At 39.9% G+C, this 18,290-nt stretch overlaps 1 protein-coding gene across 16 annotated transcripts in view; it reads left to right on the top strand.

The window, feature by feature from the left end:
- The window catches only part of epb41l2 (erythrocyte membrane protein band 4.1-like 2), a 50,962-nt gene that overhangs the window by 10,160 nt on the left and 22,512 nt on the right, over positions 1-18,290 (top strand). For 15 of the 16 annotated variants that reach the window (XM_086263682.1, XM_086263673.1, XM_086263666.1 and 12 more), the window contains exons 2-9: positions 8,056-8,294; positions 8,467-8,652; positions 10,185-10,436; positions 12,982-13,086; positions 13,244-13,286; positions 16,234-16,309; positions 17,641-17,737; positions 17,911-18,035. In XM_086263682.1, the coding sequence (XP_086119808.1) occupies positions 8,070-8,294; positions 8,467-8,652; positions 10,185-10,436; positions 12,982-13,086; positions 13,244-13,286; positions 16,234-16,309; positions 17,641-17,737; positions 17,911-18,035 (1,109 nt within the window). In that variant the 5' untranslated portion in view covers positions 8,056-8,069. Of the gene's footprint in view, positions 1-2,908; positions 3,132-8,055; positions 8,295-8,466; positions 8,653-10,184; positions 10,437-12,981; positions 13,087-13,243; positions 13,287-16,233; positions 16,310-17,640; positions 17,738-17,910; positions 18,036-18,290 lie in introns of those variants that run through there. The other variant, XM_086263669.1, reaches the window with a different exon arrangement.

Below are 18,290 nucleotides of genomic sequence, written 5' to 3'. Positions count from 1 at the left end.
AATTATCTTATGAAGCAGCTAGAATATATGGTGCACTCACCATATTTTAATATACGTTGTTGCTCTCATAAAAGCTCCTCCTTGGTATAATTTGCAGTGTTTCTGAGTTCAAATAGACATAAGAAGAATGTTTTTGCCCCTTTCGCCTGGCAGCTGTGACAATCATTCAGCTGGTACACATGAAATGGACATTGTAGTATTCAAGAATTCAGTGTGAGAACAAATCAAGAAACGGGCCCTTTGTTCATCCAGCACTACAGCAGCTGATAAGGGGAAAGCTGGAGGTTTGTCCTCTGTGCTGTGACAAAGTCCTCTGCAGTAGAAAAAAACCTTTGACGGTCAACAGATGCTGCAGACTTCAAGGTAGTATTTAGCTAGCTAGTTTTGGCTAAATGAGGAATCTGGTTCTCACTGACGTTCCACTATATGTGCGTATTTGGGTCCGCTGCCCAATAGTGCTGCACCCCTGCTTCCACCTCTAGAGACCAAATCTTTGAAGGTACTATCTGTGCTGCAGAAAATAAGTTTTCAAACACTTCAGGGATTTGCGCTCTTATGGGTGAAGGATCACCACTCTGGCAGCTTTTTCTGATTTCAGCTTTTAGGGTTTGTTTAATTCTGTTCAATAGGAATAAAACTAAAACTTTTTGTCATCATAGTGACAGAAAGTTTATGGTTCTCAGGACCTCAAAACTAAACAGCTGTGATTATTATTTTCATTTTAAATTAAGTTTAGATTGATACCTTGATGAAACAGTAGGTCTCAGGGCAGTTATCCAGAATATTCAGTCAGCATGTTGAAGATCCTGCCAGGAGTGTTCTAGTAATCCAAAAAAGGATTAATAGGTATGAGTGGGGTTTTTTTTGTCTTTGCTTTTTTTAAAAATACAGAACTTTGTAACTTCCTGACATTCACCGAAATGAATGAAAATAATGCTAAGGATGCTATCAGGGCCTAGAAATGAGTTTGTGGAAAAACAGTATTTACTATTATCATTATTATTATTAGTGCCATGTATGGATTTTAACCTGCATGGGTAGAAGTTGGCTGCTGGTACTCCCTTTGCTAGCATTAGCTGACTTCTACCCTTTTAAGTTTTACTTTTACTTTTTAAATTTAAGTTAGTTAGATTGATAGCGAAATTGTGAACAACGACATCCCGATGTTCTATGTTCCCTATGTTAGATGCTTGCTGGATGACCCAATGACATTTGCTACCACTGGAGAGATGTTCATATCAGCAAATTGATCTAAAGTGAAGGCTTACTCTCTTTACTCATAGCTTTTTAGAAGCGTCGTGCACAGAGCTTCGTTCGCGTTGGCTGACTAAACCCGAAACACTCGCAACCATTTTACTTACTACATTTTCGTGTACTGCTTGCCGTCTTTCGTAGGTCACCGAGCTCGCTTGAATGTTCATTTTTGTACCATGCACGACAATATATGACCTCAGTTTCATGGTGGTATTAAAAATTATACGATCAAAAATTTTAAAGTCTGTAATTCAGTAATATTGCCTGACCATATAAGTCAAGTACAGTAATCACATGAAGAGGTGGAAAAGTCTTAAGTCAGTGTGTCAGTGTATCTGTTGCAAGTTGCAGTCTTCCTCATCTTTCAGAATCTGCCGAATCTGAGTAACTCTGCTTCATAGATGCATGCTTTGTGTTTTTCAGTGGTAGTATCATTGGAGGGTTGCTGTTGGTTCAGTGATGGTGGGAGTAGGGGGAGAAAAGTAGCTGTTGCGGTTGTTGTAGGTCCAGCATGAAATATCAGCTGCTAGTCTGATGTGCTATGAAACGGGTTTAGACACGGTCATAATCTCTATTGTCACGTAAGCTCCGTCCACTAATCTGTATTTTTGCTGTGGTAATCTCTTGTCTCCATGGGGATTTATTGTTGTAGAGCATGAATGCGGTTTCCATGGAAACCAGTTTGTCCTCTTTATTCTTTCAATTATGGCCCATAGAATCAGGAAGCGGGGTATGTTTTTATATTAGATTGAGGCTTGTCATATCTACTTTAGCAGATGAAAGTTAACAGAAATGTGTAGGCACTAGGTCGACGCTCTCTTTTCTCTCTTGTTGTACAGTTTAGCACCCACGCCTGTTTCAGCCTGTTGTAAATTTTTATCTCTTGGCCACAGTCCAGGCCAGGAAGTTGTCGTTACTATGATGACAACCCTAAAACCCAGTCAGACAGCAATAAAGTTGTAAGTGGAGAAGAATGTGTGTGTGTGTGAGTGTGTGAGACTCATGTGACAGCAGTCTAGTGTTTAAAAAGTGAGAACACCAACTCCCTACATGTGCGCATGGGTAATTTGGTAGAAGCAGGTAACGTAGGAGCATTTTCCTTGGAGATGTCGCCAGCATTAACTACTCTTTTTTTTTTTTCCTTTTTCTTTGTATTGTATATAAAATGAAGCTGGAAGGTTTGGCATTCTAAGCACACAAAGTAAAGGCTTAGTGTTTTAGTGTTTCAACAAAAGATTTTCAATATGAAAGCGAGAGAAAGACTTTTTTTTTTCATGGTTTTTAAAATGTCATTGTTGGAAAGGAAGATGCTTAATTTCCTTTAGTGATAAACACTGTGAAGGAAGGAAGTGAAAGATTGTGAATTGATTGAAAGTACAACTTTGTATGAGCTTTTAGGCATGGTTTTCATGCCAAAAGATGTGAACAACAGTGTTGTGAAAATGCAGTTTTCATGCTAATGTCCATTAGTAATCCAGCATAGTAGGCATGTCTGTGAGATTGTTCGCTCTCCCTCTCTCTTTCCTTTTTGGATCCTTCTTCAGCCTATCTCCATTGCTGCTCTTTTCTCACACACTTTTCTTGACTATCTCCACCCCCTACCTTCCCATGCTCTCTCATTTTCTGCCCTCATTTCTCTGAGCAATCGTCCCGGGGGAAGCAGAGCTCTGAGGGAAAGAGAGGAGAGGATGTAGGAGAGAAAATGGCAATGACATTTTGTAGGGCAGGCATTTGCTAAGAGGTGGGAAGGGAAAGGAAAACGAATAGAAGAACAGAGGCAGAAAAAGTAAAAGAAAGTGCAAACAGAGGGTAAACAGAACGTCAGAAGAAGGAAGAGAGTTGCAGGGGGGGAAAGAAGGCAACAGAAACAACAGTAGGTAAGGTCATTAGTTCGTCAGTTAATTCAGCCATTCAGTCAACCGTTCATCTGTAAAATGAGAGGTGTAACAAGCTGAGTGAGGATTTTTATTATTGGCAGATTTCTACTGCTTTGATGGTCTTGTGCAGATCAATTAATTGAAGGAAGGTCACATTAAAGAGATGAGGCTGAATAAAATCAGAAAACCATATTTCTCTCAAGTGTGCAGCTGGCAGTGCTGTGTCTGAGTTTGTGTTTACAATGAATCTGCAGGCTATTTGTGCCTTTTTAGACATCTGGGTTATTTGAACGCTACTAATTGGCTGTGAAATAGGATGAAATGTACCACAGCACCCAAGCATTACAGTACATGCCTCTAGACAAATTCTGCATGAAAATCTCCTTGATGAAGCAACAAAACACATCTTCTGATGATTGCTTATACAGGAGTTTATGACTCAGAGTGTTTAACCCATATTTGACCCCGTTTATAAGAAACTTGGTCACAGTTTCCTGCCATAAACTGTCAAGTGCGTATATATGTCTGTGTATTTGAAGCGAGATTGTAATGTCACTGGTGTTTTTATATGGACTGTGGGAAGAGGAGAGAAACAGGAGGAGTGTAGAGGGAGATAATACGAGTGGGTGATTGGGGGGGGGGGATTGAAAGGGGCCCCAGGAAGAGAGGAGAGAGATGAGTGCAGAGATTTAGTGAAAAAGAGAAAGAGGCACCCTGGACTGGAGAGCAGAAGAGAGAGTTGTGAAGAGGGTGAGTTAGATAGTTGTGAGAGAGGTAGAACAAGGTTGCTGGTGTTAAACAGTTGCGGATAAGGAGGGCAAGTTTAAAGCAGGCCTGAGTGGCCGTGACGAAGCTCCACTCTAATGCCAGCTCACACAAACGCACACTTAGAGCTGGCCCATTGAGAAACAATGTTTCAAATGAGTATGAACTGCAGTTGGTCTGTAGTAACAGAGCTGTTGTGATGACTGACATAGTGGAAAAAATAGATCTGTTGCCTCTCAAAATTGGTTTAAAGTCTCTTCGTGTCTGTGTGGTACAGAGTTATTTGGTTGTTTGGTTTGCATTGTACGCTGGTCGTATTTTTTTTTTCTTTTCTGCCGTCATAGTTTAGTCTAGTGAGACTGACCATGTTATTTTAAATGACGACCGACTCTAAAATAGACTTTTCCAGTAGATGCTACTCGTTGCATCTGAAACTACATCCAAATAAATGTTATAAGTAATACTTAATGTTATAACTCAATGCGAGTCTTAGAATCCAAGTCTTGTCACTTTAGTCGTCTTAGCACAAAGCCCAGGCAGTTATTTTAGATTGAAAATTTCCTGAATCTCCGGCTCCCTCATATCCCAAAATTGCTCTGTTGGAATAATATCTGGTGACTGTGGAGGCCATGTGAGTACAGAGAACTCAATGTCATGTTCATGAAACCAGTGTGAAATTGGTGATGATAGCAATTATTATTATTATTAGCGAGATTGTTGGTTTGTGTGGAGCTATTATCCTGGTTGCTAGGTTTAAAAATGGTGGTTGAGATTTTGTTTGTGTAGGAGCGTCTTTCGTGACTCATCAAGTAATCCCACTGACGGGCCAGTTAGTGGCTCAGATCACATGGTGCTCCGGTGGAGTAGGTACTAAAAAGCACCTGGTACCAGGAACTTCCACCTAATGGAAAATCTAAAAGTCAAGTCAAACCAATTAGGTGCTTGTAAAATATTCCCCACAACACTATATCATCACTGCCAGTCTGAACCGACGCAAAGATGGGATGGATCCATACTTTCATGTTGTTTGCGCCAGTTTCTGAACCTACAACTCAAATAGTGCAGTAGAGATGGAGACTGAACAGACAGGAAACATTATATGTTGTCCAATTTTGGTGAGCCCATGTGAGTTGTAGCGCAAATTTCCTGTTATTCCTTGACAGGAGTCGCACCTGGTGTGTTCTTCTGCTGCTCTATCCCATCTGCTTCGAAGTTCGATGTGTTGTGTATTCAGAGATGCTTGTTTGCATACCCTGGTGGTAATTTAAGTGGTAATTGGAGTTACCGTTGCCTTCCTATCAGCTTGAAGCAGATGTAACATTCTCCTCTGACCTCTGATATCAACATGACCTTTTCACCTACAATACCACCCCCCCTTCTTTTTTTAAATCTATGACAATTCTCTGTAAACCATAGAAATAGTTGTGTGAGAAAGTCCCAGTAGATTAGCAGTTTGTGAAATATTTAAACCACTTCAATCACCGTTCTTACCCATTCTGATGCTCCTGATGCTCACCTTGAACTTCAGCTGATAGTGTCTGTATGCCTAAATTTACTGCCATGTGAGTAGCTGATTAGAAATTTGTGTTTATCAGCGCTTAAACTGACTTATCTTATTGTGTACTTGTTAGAGTTAGTTTTTTTTTTTTAATAAAACAAATAGTCAAAATTTAGTAAGTTATCTGTCTAAAAAATAAAACAGCTTTGTGAGAGGATTGGAAGAAAACATCAAAGCATAACTTGTTCATTAGGTCATCTGTGTATTATTTTTGTGTAAAATCCATCTCATAAATGTACTTCACCACTGGAGAAGTCAAACACATGGATGTGGAGATGAGTCCCACTTATCAACAAATGATAATATAAAAAAAAAAATCACTTTTGTTGTGTAATGTCAGCATTTTAAAAGAACATTTTTTTAAAAAATCTTTTGTTCACCTGTCTGCACAGGAACATAGTGTCTATATCCTTTCTGATGTTTGCATGCTACACATACACCTCCTTCTCCCTTCCCTACCTCATTAGCCGATCATGCGTAAGGAGACCTGTTCTATTTTTACTCCCGCCCCCTCCCTACACACCACTGGTGCTGGGTGGGTGGGTGTGCGTGTATGCACGTCCTCTCTTATTGAAGGTGGCAGGGCAGAAAAAAGAAAGACGGAGAGCGGGTAAGATAGTCACAAAATAAAATGCAGACGATGTAATGAATAATAGAATCATAGGAATGAGGCCAGGAAAGCCTAGTCTGGGTGATGGAGAAAATAGGCTGGGAAAGATTCGAACAACTGAAAGCACAGTGAATGATGATGACTTTGTAGTGCTTGATTTATGGTTAGCTTTTAGCCTGAAGCTACTAGATTAAAGGAGGCTGTGTGTGCAGCCAGGTAGGCACCCTGTGTGGATGGATTTCCACATTCCTGACCTTAACATGTCCTTACTGTTTGTGTCATCGCCACATAGTGTTATTAACAAAATTTGCGTCACCGCAAATGAAAGTGTCTGTTTTGTGATAGGGTGTGTGTGGACAGGCTGCCAAAGATATTTGGGTTGACGAGTGTGTGTGCTGACTAGGGCTGCCACAAACGATTATTTTGATAGTCGACTAGTCACCGATTATTTTTGCGATTAGTCGACTAATCAGATCATCATCCATTAGCTTACAGCTTTAAGTGTTTAAGGTCTGTGCTAACTAAAAATAAAGACAAGATGATAGTTTATTAAATTTTAATGAAATTTGCAGATTGTTTCGGTGAAGTTTAATAAACTCCTTGCTTTCTAAAATATAACAGGACACTGGAGTATATTCTGGAGCATCTCACACTTCTGATAATCAGCTGTCTGCTTGACGTTTATTCAGCTGTGTAAAAACTATAACTTTAATCTCAGCCAAACCGATTTACTCAGGAACAAATAAAATACTAAAAAAAAAAGCCAAACAATAACATTTTAAGTTATCTAAGTGACTCATATATATTTAACCTGAGTAGCGAAAGACGGCGGTGGGTTTGAAAACGATTTGCGGGGAGTCCGGTGTTCTCACGGCGCTAGTGAGCCTAGCCCCCGGCTCGCTAACGAGCTAGTGGGTAACAGATGTCTCCGAAAACGTCGGAGCGCTTTTGAAAATATGTGGTGTCCTGATAAACTGAGCCGATATTTGAGGTTTACACAGCTACATTCTCGGCTGAAAACATGTTAAACGTTTATTTTGTGACCCAGAAAGAATAATAAGAGTAACATTAAAACTAACTAGCTGCCGCCATTGTTGGAAACTGCGCTGGGCCGCGCTATGAATTCTGGGACACAGCTGCTGCTTCTTCTTCTTCTTCTTCTTCGGGGTTTAACGGTAGCTGACATCCTTGTACATGCAATGCTGCCATCTTCTGTTTCAGTCCGTTATTACACTCTTAAATCCTGCCACTTATTCCTGCGTCTTTTGTGATCGTACAAAGTTTCAAACGACGCGTCGACTATTAAATCAGTCGTCGACGATTTTGATAGTCGACGTAATCGTGACTAGTCGACAAATCGTGGCAGCCCTAGTGCTGACCACAGCTGCAGGGTAAAACCAGTGATTCACATTACAAGCGATTGAGAAATTCGTCCTCTTTCTCTTTCTGTGTGTGTGTGTGTGCGTGTGTTTGTGTGATTGTTTGTAACCAGCTGTTGACCCAGATGAAACTTATTGTGTTGCATAATGACTTCCCAAACCTTCGTGTTTTTCTTTACTTGTGTAAAAACACAGTTGATGTCATTCATTAGCAGCTGTGAGCCAAAATTGGCTAACTTATACGAGCCTTTTTATTTCCTATGACATGTTTACAGACATAAGAGCTTTCTATTTTGTTTTATAGTCTGTTTTACCTCCAGTGTAGAAGAAGCACAGATCCCTCTCAAAGGAAAAAGAAACACAGAACCATGTGGCTCATTTATAAATGACGAAAATGTTGCATGCCATGAAAAATTGATATTCTTGCCCAAATAAGTGGTTGAATTCGGTCAGGTTATTCAGAATTTTTCAGTAATGTACAAAATTTGTATAATGCAAGGCATAACCAGTAAGCTAAAACTAAAGATCTATTTATTGTGTAAGTATCTGTTTAATGTGTTGCTTTTAAAACTTTAACTCAACGCTCTTTCATCGTTGTCACTTTTGCTGCAGGTTGATTTGTCACCATGACAACAGAAGCGGGCTCTGAGACGGAGGTGAAGGAGAAAGCTGAGGAGTCAGCCGCTGAGCCCGACCAATCGGAGAAGGCCACGGAAGATTCCCAGGAAGTAGCAAACGCTGAAGTAGAGGAGAAGGAAAGAGCAAAGGTGAAGGAAAAAGAGGGGAAGGAAGGCAAAGGAATATCTCGATACCTGCCAACATGGCTTAAGAAGCAGAAGTCTCAAAGCCAGGTGAAACTGGGTTCACACTGTTGTTATGTTATATTGTCACAACTCTGTAGGGAATTTTACTTAAATTATTTAGCAACAATCGTTTTTCAGGCTCATTTTAACTGCTGGTGCATTAATGAACTTTTATGTTAGATTTAAATTTTATTTGGATTTATTTGGGTTTTTTGCTAAGACCTCCCCAACGAAGGAGGACCCCCCTACAGAGGAACCTGTTAGCGAGGTGACACAGGAAGAGGAAGGGCCTACCCCAGAAGTGAACGGTCACGCTGAGGAAGTGGAAGAGAAGGAGGAAGTCAAGTCTGAGCAAGTGAAGGAAAAAGAAGCAGAAACTCATTCCAACGCCAGTGCAGACACTGAGGTACTGCTCACGGGTTCACTACAACACTACATAGCATATGCTTTAAAGTAGAGTCAGAAAACAAGATATCTAGTACTGTCAGGTTATAATGGTGATTTCAGAAAAAGAAATATAAACATCCCTTAAAAAATGGTTAAGCTTATTTTTACTTCTTTTTAAACTATGCCTGCTTCCTCCAAAATCTCATTCTGTCAGATGAAAAGCTCAATAACACTCAGATATCTATATAGCATGCAAACTGAAGAAAAGATGAAAAATCCTTGATTATGTCCAAAGGAACATAATCTGTCTGTCACCACTTCTACATCTGACTAATACGTGTTTTCTGCCAAGTCAGTAATGGTTTCAACACAGTTCCACCAGAGGTGGAAATAACCATGATACAATATTATCACAGCACTTCACTCGTGATATGATATTATTGTGATTTTTAACATTTTGATATATGGTTGATAGAGAGGTAGCTTTGTCAGGCCAAGTTTCCCCAGTGTCGGATGGTTTTTCAGTTGGACCGATTTAATGTCAGTTTGCTCGACTAATGTTATCTCAGGATGGTGATGCATGAGATGAGTATTACCAGAGTTTTTTACTTTATTTAATTAAATATTGATATTTGTTATTCCTGTATCGGTATTCTGTATGGATTTTTTCCACTAAAAAACAATGGTGCTAAAAATCTGGTATGAGCTCTCCGTTCTTTACAGCTCTACATCAGCTCATTGGCACAGTGTCAGTGGAAACAAAGTTTAGGTAACATATTATATTCAGACTTTTAGTATCAACCTTGTTTTATGTCAGAGAAGGAGACCTATGAAATGGGAGTAAAAGTATCCTGCAGCAGTTGCGTCGCTAATAACAGAATACATGTCTGTACCAGGGAATTGTGTGTACTTTACCTGATGGGCTGAGTGAATGGCTTTGCATTTCAGTCTCCTTATGCCTGTGGTAAATAAATTAAAAATCAGTATAGTCATTTACAAACCCTCATGGAAACACTAGACAGACTACAAGGCCAGTGTCAGTATTATTGTACCCTGTAACATATTCTTTAGCGGTCAGAGTGATTAAAGTTCCCCAACAGCATTCTGCTTTTGTTAACCAGCCACATATTGTGGTAAACACAGATGGTAAGAAACCCAACAACGAGATGTGATATTTTCTACAATGTTCAGACAGTGTTGATGTGTATTGACAGTTTACAGCAAACTGCTTAAAAATGCTGTTAAATTACCAGAGCAACAAAGAAACACTGGAGCATACACACACACACAAACTCATTTCTCCCTTGTGCACATGCACACACATGGACTCTTGCATCCACTGATCACATTAAGCCACCCAGGCCCACCCAGTGACATCAACATTTCAGTGATCAAGCCAAAAGAAACGCCTGCCTTTTCTATGAGCAAATTCAGACTAGAGGGGGAATTACACACGGAAAGGAAAGTTTGGTCTCAACAAGTAATGAAGATATTCTTATGTTTTTAAGAAGATTGCAAGTTTATTTATTTATTTCTTGCAAACCCTGTTAGCCTGCCAAGGAAGAGAAGGTGGAAGAGAGTGCAGAGAAAAGTCCAGAAGAGACCAAGGAGACAACAGAGGGAGAAGGAGCAGAGGAGGAGACGAAGGAGAAGGAGGGAGCAGTGGAGGCTGAAGGGGAGGCAGGAGAAGGCCAGACCTCCATTTTCCAGTCTCCTCTTCGTCTGGTGAGAAAGAACAAGATGAAGTTGGTGGTGTGTCACGTGACCCTGCTGGATGGGACTGACTTCACCTGCGAGGTGGAGGTAAGACTGTGATAAAATTCATAGAGCAATACAACCACAGTGTAAAACATGGCTAGTGTAACCATGTGAGATCAAGATAGTATGTTATGGCTCCAAATATAGTGTTTCCACTTTAATATTCTAAAGGTTTGCCTGTCATGGTACAAGAGTTCTCACACTTTTCTATATCTATCAGCAGTTTCTTGCTTCCTTTGAATACTGTCCTTCGAAATGTAGTTTGTTTCTGTGATGTAAGGAGGTTCCTCCAGTTGTTGACAGAGCAGGTCGACACATTGTCCATCTCATGTTCTTATGCGCGTCACGTGAGTGCCAGTTTGTCAATGATGTAATCGCTAATAGGATGTAAGATCTAGTGTGTGTGCACGTCAGTGTGTGCCTGTGCATTTGAGTATTTAACTTCCTTACTCAGTGTGCAGTAATGGCAGAAGCACCAGCTCACATTGTTCAGGGCGTAGTTCAGAGGGATAAATGCATCGCAAAGCAGAGCGAGCTGCAGGGGCTTGCCTGGGGACTAAAACACATGCACGTACGCACACACTCCCACCAGATTATGGGGTCTCACAGATTAGTTTTCGGCATCTGTTCCTTCCTAACAAGCACGTGTCTTAGACCCCCTACGCGCACAGTTGGACATATTCATTACAGATACATCACACGTGCATCAGCCTTATAGTGTTTCTGTTGGGTAAGAGAGGAGTTTTTTGTATTTTGCTAGTTTTTAATACTAAAAATGATGGTTAATAACATGTTCACCCAAAGACATGCACATTTTTTAGCTGTTCCTCTCCTCACATTCACACACTCTCTCACATTCAGCGGGAAGCTGCTCAGAATAACCACTGTGCAGAACCACCGGCGCTGTTAACGCTTAAATCTTTGGTTCAACGACCCCTGAACAGAGCGCTGACCATTTCCCTTGCCAACATTTTCCCATTTGGCTTGAGGGCTTTTGTCGGTAGCCTCCGTGTGGCAAACCTGCATCCTAATCTACAGTATGGCAACGTCCAGCAGCGTGCCAGTGAGAGAGTGCGCTTGTTTGAATAGAAGCTGCTTTGTTTCACAAGAGATAACGCTGATATGGCAACTAACTGCTATTGTCCTATAATGCACGCGCACACACATACGCACTCACACACATATCCATCCATGCCTCCCTCTACATGCTGGCATAGTTAGGATCGCGAGAGGGAGAGATGCACAATGCATTCCAGAGATTAAATTTTCTGTTTTGCCCAGCAGGGCCTCCAACACACACACACACACACACACACACACACACACACACACACACACACACACACACACACTCTCCCTGTCCATTCTTCCATCATCCATCTGTCCTATTTATTAACCCCTGGCATCAAATTCATCCCTGAGTAATAACTTAATGCATATTTTATTGGTTGTAGACCACTGAATAAAAACTCTAGCGAGACATTTTCTGACTTTGTTGAGGGTTTCAAAGAGGGAGTCTTAGTGTCACGTGGGCTTAATGCCGATTCTAAGAATTTTACTTAATGTTGGTTTCAGCAGGATTTTAGCATCACGTGGTTTGTAGTGTTTCATAGCATTTCATTAGGTACAGATGTTTCAGTTTTTAACACTGAGTTAGAAATATGTTTGAGCAGCAAGAAACAAACAGGTAATTCATCTTCTTTTAAATGACTGTGGCTCTAATCCCATTTACATAAACTAAATACATAATCTATACGACTGCCTGTTGATATTTCAGTTGACCTCAGCCAGTGCCTTGCTTGAAGGCACTCTGGTGTAGACTCAGGGACTCTAAAAGGCCACGTTCTCAGATTTGCGTGTGCGTTGCGCATGTGTTTGACGGAGTCTAGGAAAATACCGCAGATGTTTTCAGCCGTCCCAGAACAAGAAGAAAAATGCACTCTTTCATCCCCTTCCTTTCACTCTCACCACGCTCCCTGCCCAGTCTATATGTCTCTCTGCTGAATAGCACTCAGTCTGTGCACCAGTGTTACACTGAGGCTGACTAACTGAAAAGAAACAAGCGTTATTTGATTATTTCATTCTTTCCCATCATTTTTCCCCAGCTGTCCACCCTCTTTCTGTCTGACCTTTTGTCTGCTTAAAGGTTGCGCGTGTGTGTGTGTGTGTTGCGCATGCAAGCATGGATGTGTGCTAAATGTCATTGTCATAGCTGAGTCTGGAGGATTTTATCGCTAACAGTTTTTTTTTTTAAAAACTTTTAAAGGAATGTGTGGTCCAGATGGCGAGACTGAGAGAGAGCGTGTAAACCAATAATGAAACAGAAGAAAATGAAACACAAGGAAAAGAGAGACTCTGAGAGTGAGAGAGCTGTGGACAGGAATTTTACAAGTGTCTCATTTTGCCATAGTGAAAAGGTTATGAACTTAATCAGGGGTCCCGTGTGGTTCCAGGAATATTTCATAAGCTTAAAGCTTGATGTTTGAAACATTTTGGGGAAGAAGCTGGAAATATTAGAGTGGTTTATAATATTGTTTTAATAACAGCAGTTATAATAATAAAATAAATATAATGTTTTGTTTCTTTGCAGAAACGTGCTAAGGGTCAGTACTTATTCTTTAAGGTGTGTGAGCACCTTAATCTACTGGAAAAAGACTACTTTGGCCTGACGTACAAGGATAACCATGACCAGAAGGTTTGTATCCATAGACACACATACTCAGGGTGTAACAAATAAGTTAATAATGTCCTCATGAAGAAACCGCAGACATGGATGCTTTGATATTGTGTAGTATATATGGCAGAAGGTAACAGTCTTCTTTTTCTCTTTCCTTGTTCCCTTCTCATTCTAGTGTTGGTTGGACCCCACTAAAGAAATTAAAAGACAGATACGCAGTAAGTAGAACTTTTTTTTTTTTTTCAGGACGCTGACATAAAGACACTCAAGTCCGTCCGTCCATCCGTGCATCTCTTTCGCTCTGCCTTAATGACACAAGATGGCTTTGGTTGTTAGAAAAACAAGCATCTTTGTTATCATGTCAGCCAAAAGGCAATGAATAAAATATTGAGCTAGTAAAATGGGACAAGTGTCCACATATCAAAAGAAAAACAAACTGCATCACAATTAAGTCAAACAAAGGCACCAGAGATATTTGAGACCAAACAGCAGCAGTCTGGCACCCTGGCAGAGGTTACCAGGGTGTGATCGCTCTACTTTATTATTTATTGACCTCTTTATTGACTGTTGTTCATTTATCAAAGGGGGCTGAGGTGTTGGATCTCATCTTTTGTTGACTGACAGCCATTAAGGGTGTGGTACAGAGCAGCGAACGGTATAAAGCTTTGTTTTATAATTGCATGCATGCAGTATGTCTGTGATAGTGGACAATATGCCCTATTTGTGACAGCATCTATAGTTTAATGAGAAGCTTAACGACAAACTGGAGATGAGCTCATCAAGTCACAGCTTCTGTAGTTTGTCATTGCATTTTTTTTTTCAGTTAAAAGAACTTTCATTTGGTGTTATTTCCTTGTTAGTTAATTTTTTAGATACAGTTTTGTACTAGCATTTCTCTATCATATCCACCTAAATCTAACATTTAAAGTTGACATTGATTTGTAATGGGTTTTACTGGGGTGGTGGACAACGAAGTAATGCCAGGTCAACATTTTTCTTGGTCATTCAGTAGTAATGCCTTGGGGGTGATGAAAGCAACCAAGTAAAGGGCATATAAAATCTATTTATTGTGGCACATTGCTTGCCATAATTGAGTATTACTAAGTATTGCAGATTGAGTAATACTCAGTCCTCCTGCAGCATTTTAATGGACCTAGACACTGCTGTTTCATATTGTCATGCTGGTTGGATCAGTCGACACAGTCACATGGACTGATTCAGAGTGCGACTCTGTAATTCTGAAAGTCACAAATGTTTGAAAATCTTCACTTCTTTTTGGTTGCTGTCCATTTCTTACTTCTCCTTTTTACACTATAACCAAAACAGGCTTTAACACACTGTCATAAACTTGAATTTGCACTTTTAAGAGTGAGAACATATCATTTAGGCACATAAAATGTTTTTAATTAGTGCATGTTAGGTAGTTATGTCTGGGTGTGTTCAAGTGTGTGTGGCTGTCGCTCATGGATGAGCGCTGTGCATCTGGCTGTGTGCTCAGTTTCTCCCGCTGTCTACGGATGTTTATGGCCAGAGAGAGAGACCGTACATGTGGGCTGATGTTCATTTGAGTTACTCATATTGCCTGTGTGCGTACACAACACCACGCAAATGACAGGGTTGGCACAACTCTGCTCTAAACTGCTTGGAGTTTATACTCAGCTGTGACTCTGTTTCACTGCATGCTGGGGTGGGATCTAAACATTGTAACTGAACCCTTTTCTGTTTTGTTTTGTTTCTTAAACGTGTTCTTGAAATATTTTTAAATGTTGCTATCTCTGCAGTCCTTGTGACAAAAAGTTAAACTACATTCTTACAAATTTCTGAAGAATTAAATGGTCATCTCTTAATGCTTGTCAGTAACCCTAAATAGGAAGCTTGACGTTACACTCAACATATGAAGAGGGTGTTTCCTACGGTACAGGTTATTTTAACAATATGGGTGTTGTGTGGGTGTGCATGGTTTTTAGGGCTGACACTGTAGAGAGAGAAAATGAGATAGTATAAGGTTACTAGAGTAAAGTAAAACATGATACAGTGCATGTAATAGAAAATGCTACAGAAAGTGCAGATAGATTTACAAAGGAGAAAAAGGAAAAACAGGGAAATTCATTTTACTCCAAGTGGCTGAGGCATCGTGTGCATTAATGTGTCTCAGCCAATAAAAACACAGCTTCGTCCCCCCATAAATATGAAGCTGGCTAGAATCAGATGTCTAAAGTAAAAAGATTTCCATTGCAACAGATACCACAAATAGAAAACCAGAAGTAAAACTTTCAGTCCTTAAGTTTTGGATTAGGACTTTTGAGAATTAAACGGTTTCACTGTGAGAAATAATGAGAAGATTTCTTTTTTTCTTCTTTTCAGTTTTGACATCAGTGTTGCAAAATATCAAGCAGAGAGCGCTACTCTGGATAAAATCCAGTCAGTAAACTCGTCCCATTTGTGTGGCTGTTGATACTTGGCAGCTTTCAGATTTTGTCCAAAATCAAATATACAGTTTTGGATGCCTCAGTCTGGTGATATTGTTTGCCATCTTAGTACGTTTGGAGCCAGTTCAGTTAATGCAATGAGAATTGCATTAGCTTACACTAATAAATTGGCTGGTGAGTGTAGATGATAAGCAGGTGGCCTCAGGTAGATAAGAAAGTTAAAATCAATGTTCTGGTTCTCTTGTTACTCCCACATAAGCGTCACTGGAATTTAAGCAAAGGAAAAATTAGTTTTCCCTTTTATAATAATTTTAAAGAAATGGTTTGCATAAGAAAAACTGAGCACAAGTTGACTGCTGGAGGATAAAATGGTCAGAGAACACCTTTAAAGCGCTCAGTGCTGCCAAAAAAATTTCTCTTACGTCGATGGACCTTTGAGGAGGAAATGTTTTTACACTGATGTGCGACTTTTCCAGATGGCGTGATCTTTTCTAATCTGTAAAAATAAAAAGAGATGACTGGAGACAAATTAGAACTGAAATTAAATTTGTGTGCTTCAACAGAAAACCACAGTATGACAAGGTGATGGATGTGTTAGTGGTCGTGATTAGGTCTTTGTTTATGATCAGTGAATCAGCATTTCAGTTTGATATTTGGTGAAGCTAAGAAAATAGGTTATATAAAAAATTCTCATTTTCTAGCTTTACTACATAATGATCTCTCTGTCTTTCTACAGGTAACAACTGGCAGTTTGCATTCAACGTCAAGTTCTACCCTCCTGACCCATCCCTCCTCACTGAAGACATTACAAGGTATACACACACACACACATCAGGGTCTAACACCCAGTGTTTCCTTTAAATTTATTACTTTTTATTTGTATTGAACATAAAAAAAAAAAAAGTAGCATAATTATTACTGTTTCTGGGCTCAGAGTGGGTGCCAAAAATAATAATATTTTGGGTTGACCTTCAGACATTTAGGGGATGACTTATGTCTGTCCTTAGTTTTAGTTTGATTAACTCATGTTGGGATGCTTCTTGAGGGGCATGAACATGCAAAGTGAAATAGAAAGCACAGGATAGCAACTAGCACCAACACCACAATCCAGCACACTATCACACATAACTAAAATGACACATCACAAATGGGGGGAAAAGGCAGCTCTGGTATCAAAGCACTTATCTGGCCACATATCAAATAAGAGCAAAGTAGAAAATTGAACCAAAATACAAAAAATTTAGGCCCTACTATCAAGGCCAAAAAAAGTTGGCTTTGTGCACGTTATTTCTTTTTGCATTTATACATAGGCACACACGCACAGAGGCATGCTTCAAGCACACAGCATTTAGACAGAGGTTTGTGTCTAATGGAGCGGACCGCTTCTCTGATGGTTGCACTTAAAGGCTAAACAAGGACACACTCACACTGCTGTTGACCTGCTGCAAAAAAGTCCTAAATGTTCTTCGGCTCTGTAAGTCTGCAAATTTATAAGGAGCTCCTGTTAAGTTTTAACAGTCAGATTGCTAATCAGTGCAGTCCACAGGATTTTCCACAGACTGTATCCAATACCTATTTTCTATTCATTAATTATCTAATTAGCCATATTAGAATGGAAAAATGCAGTATTGTCCTGGGACATTATATTGACCTAGTTAACAGGGAACTGTGTAACTCAATGACTGAGCTTTAAGCCTCCCTGTCAGCAAGTGTCCATCCTGCTTAAAGTGACTTTGAAAGACATTTTCAATAGGCAGAATAACACCTTTGGGTCTTTGGGTTGTTTGAAGTGACGTTTCATTAGATAATGGATTCATGACCAGAGGGTTAATCGAGGGGACAGCTTACACTGTTTAAATCCACACGGCTGCTAGACAAGTCAGTAACTGCAAATATAAACATTATGATAGATAAGTATAACAGCAGTTGTGCAAACATCAAAGAAATTTAATCCATACCAGAGGATCTTATTCTCAGGCTTAAAAGAAGCACGGATGTCTTTAATATTTATTGTGAACAATAGAAGTGCTTCCACTTCAAAGGAAACTAAAGAAAAAGCTTTGAACAAGTTTTGTTCTTGTTTATACTTGACTTGGTTTCAACTTGTAATCTGTCCTTGTTTGCCCCCTTTCTTCTTTTGTAGGTACCTTTTGTGTCTGCAGCTCCGTGAAGATGTGGCTTCTGGACGGCTGCCTTGCTCATTTGTAACTCACGCTCTGCTGGGCTCATACACGTTGCAGGTACAGCATGTGTAATTATGTACTTGGATGCTGTGTATTTATTTATCTGCGTTTACATGCACAAGTGTGTGATGTGCAGCCGGTGGATACGTAACTGTCTTTTTTGGAAAAAGCCAATTCGTACATAAGTTCTTTTTCTTTTTTTGTTCTTCTTCTTTTTTTTTTTTTAACAGGCAGAAATTGGCGACTATGAACCTGACCAGCCTCGCCCTCTGGACTTCATTAGTCAGTTGACCTTCGCACCAAATCAGAACAAAGAAATGGAGGAGAAGATTCTTGAGCTCTACAAGTCCCACAGGTCAGTTAGGAAGTTCTTTTGAGTGTATTGTATATGAGTTTTATGTGTCTCCAGCTGTGCTTTAAAAAAAAAAAAAAATTTCCTGTTTATATTTGCACAACTGGACATCACACCGATTTGTACAAGGGAGCTTCCGTTGCGTAGCGTAGAGCAGTTTTACAGTGTCTGTCATGTAAAAGTGATAATAATCCACTTGAGGGTAATCGAAATAAGACCTTATACCAGCTGATTAGAAACAGGGGTTATCTAAACCTA

This window comes from Aulonocara sp. 'chitande type north' Nkhata Bay, linkage group LG15 (genome assembly GCF_057382095.1).
Source record: "Aulonocara sp. 'chitande type north' Nkhata Bay isolate Kocher_YH1m ecotype deep benthic linkage group LG15, A_spYH_male_GT1.1, whole genome shotgun sequence".
NCBI classification, from domain to species: Eukaryota; Metazoa; Chordata; class Actinopteri; order Cichliformes; family Cichlidae; genus Aulonocara; species Aulonocara sp. 'chitande type north' Nkhata Bay.
The sequence above is the reverse complement of the archived record's forward strand: the minus strand, read 5'-3'. Positions and strand labels throughout refer to the sequence as shown.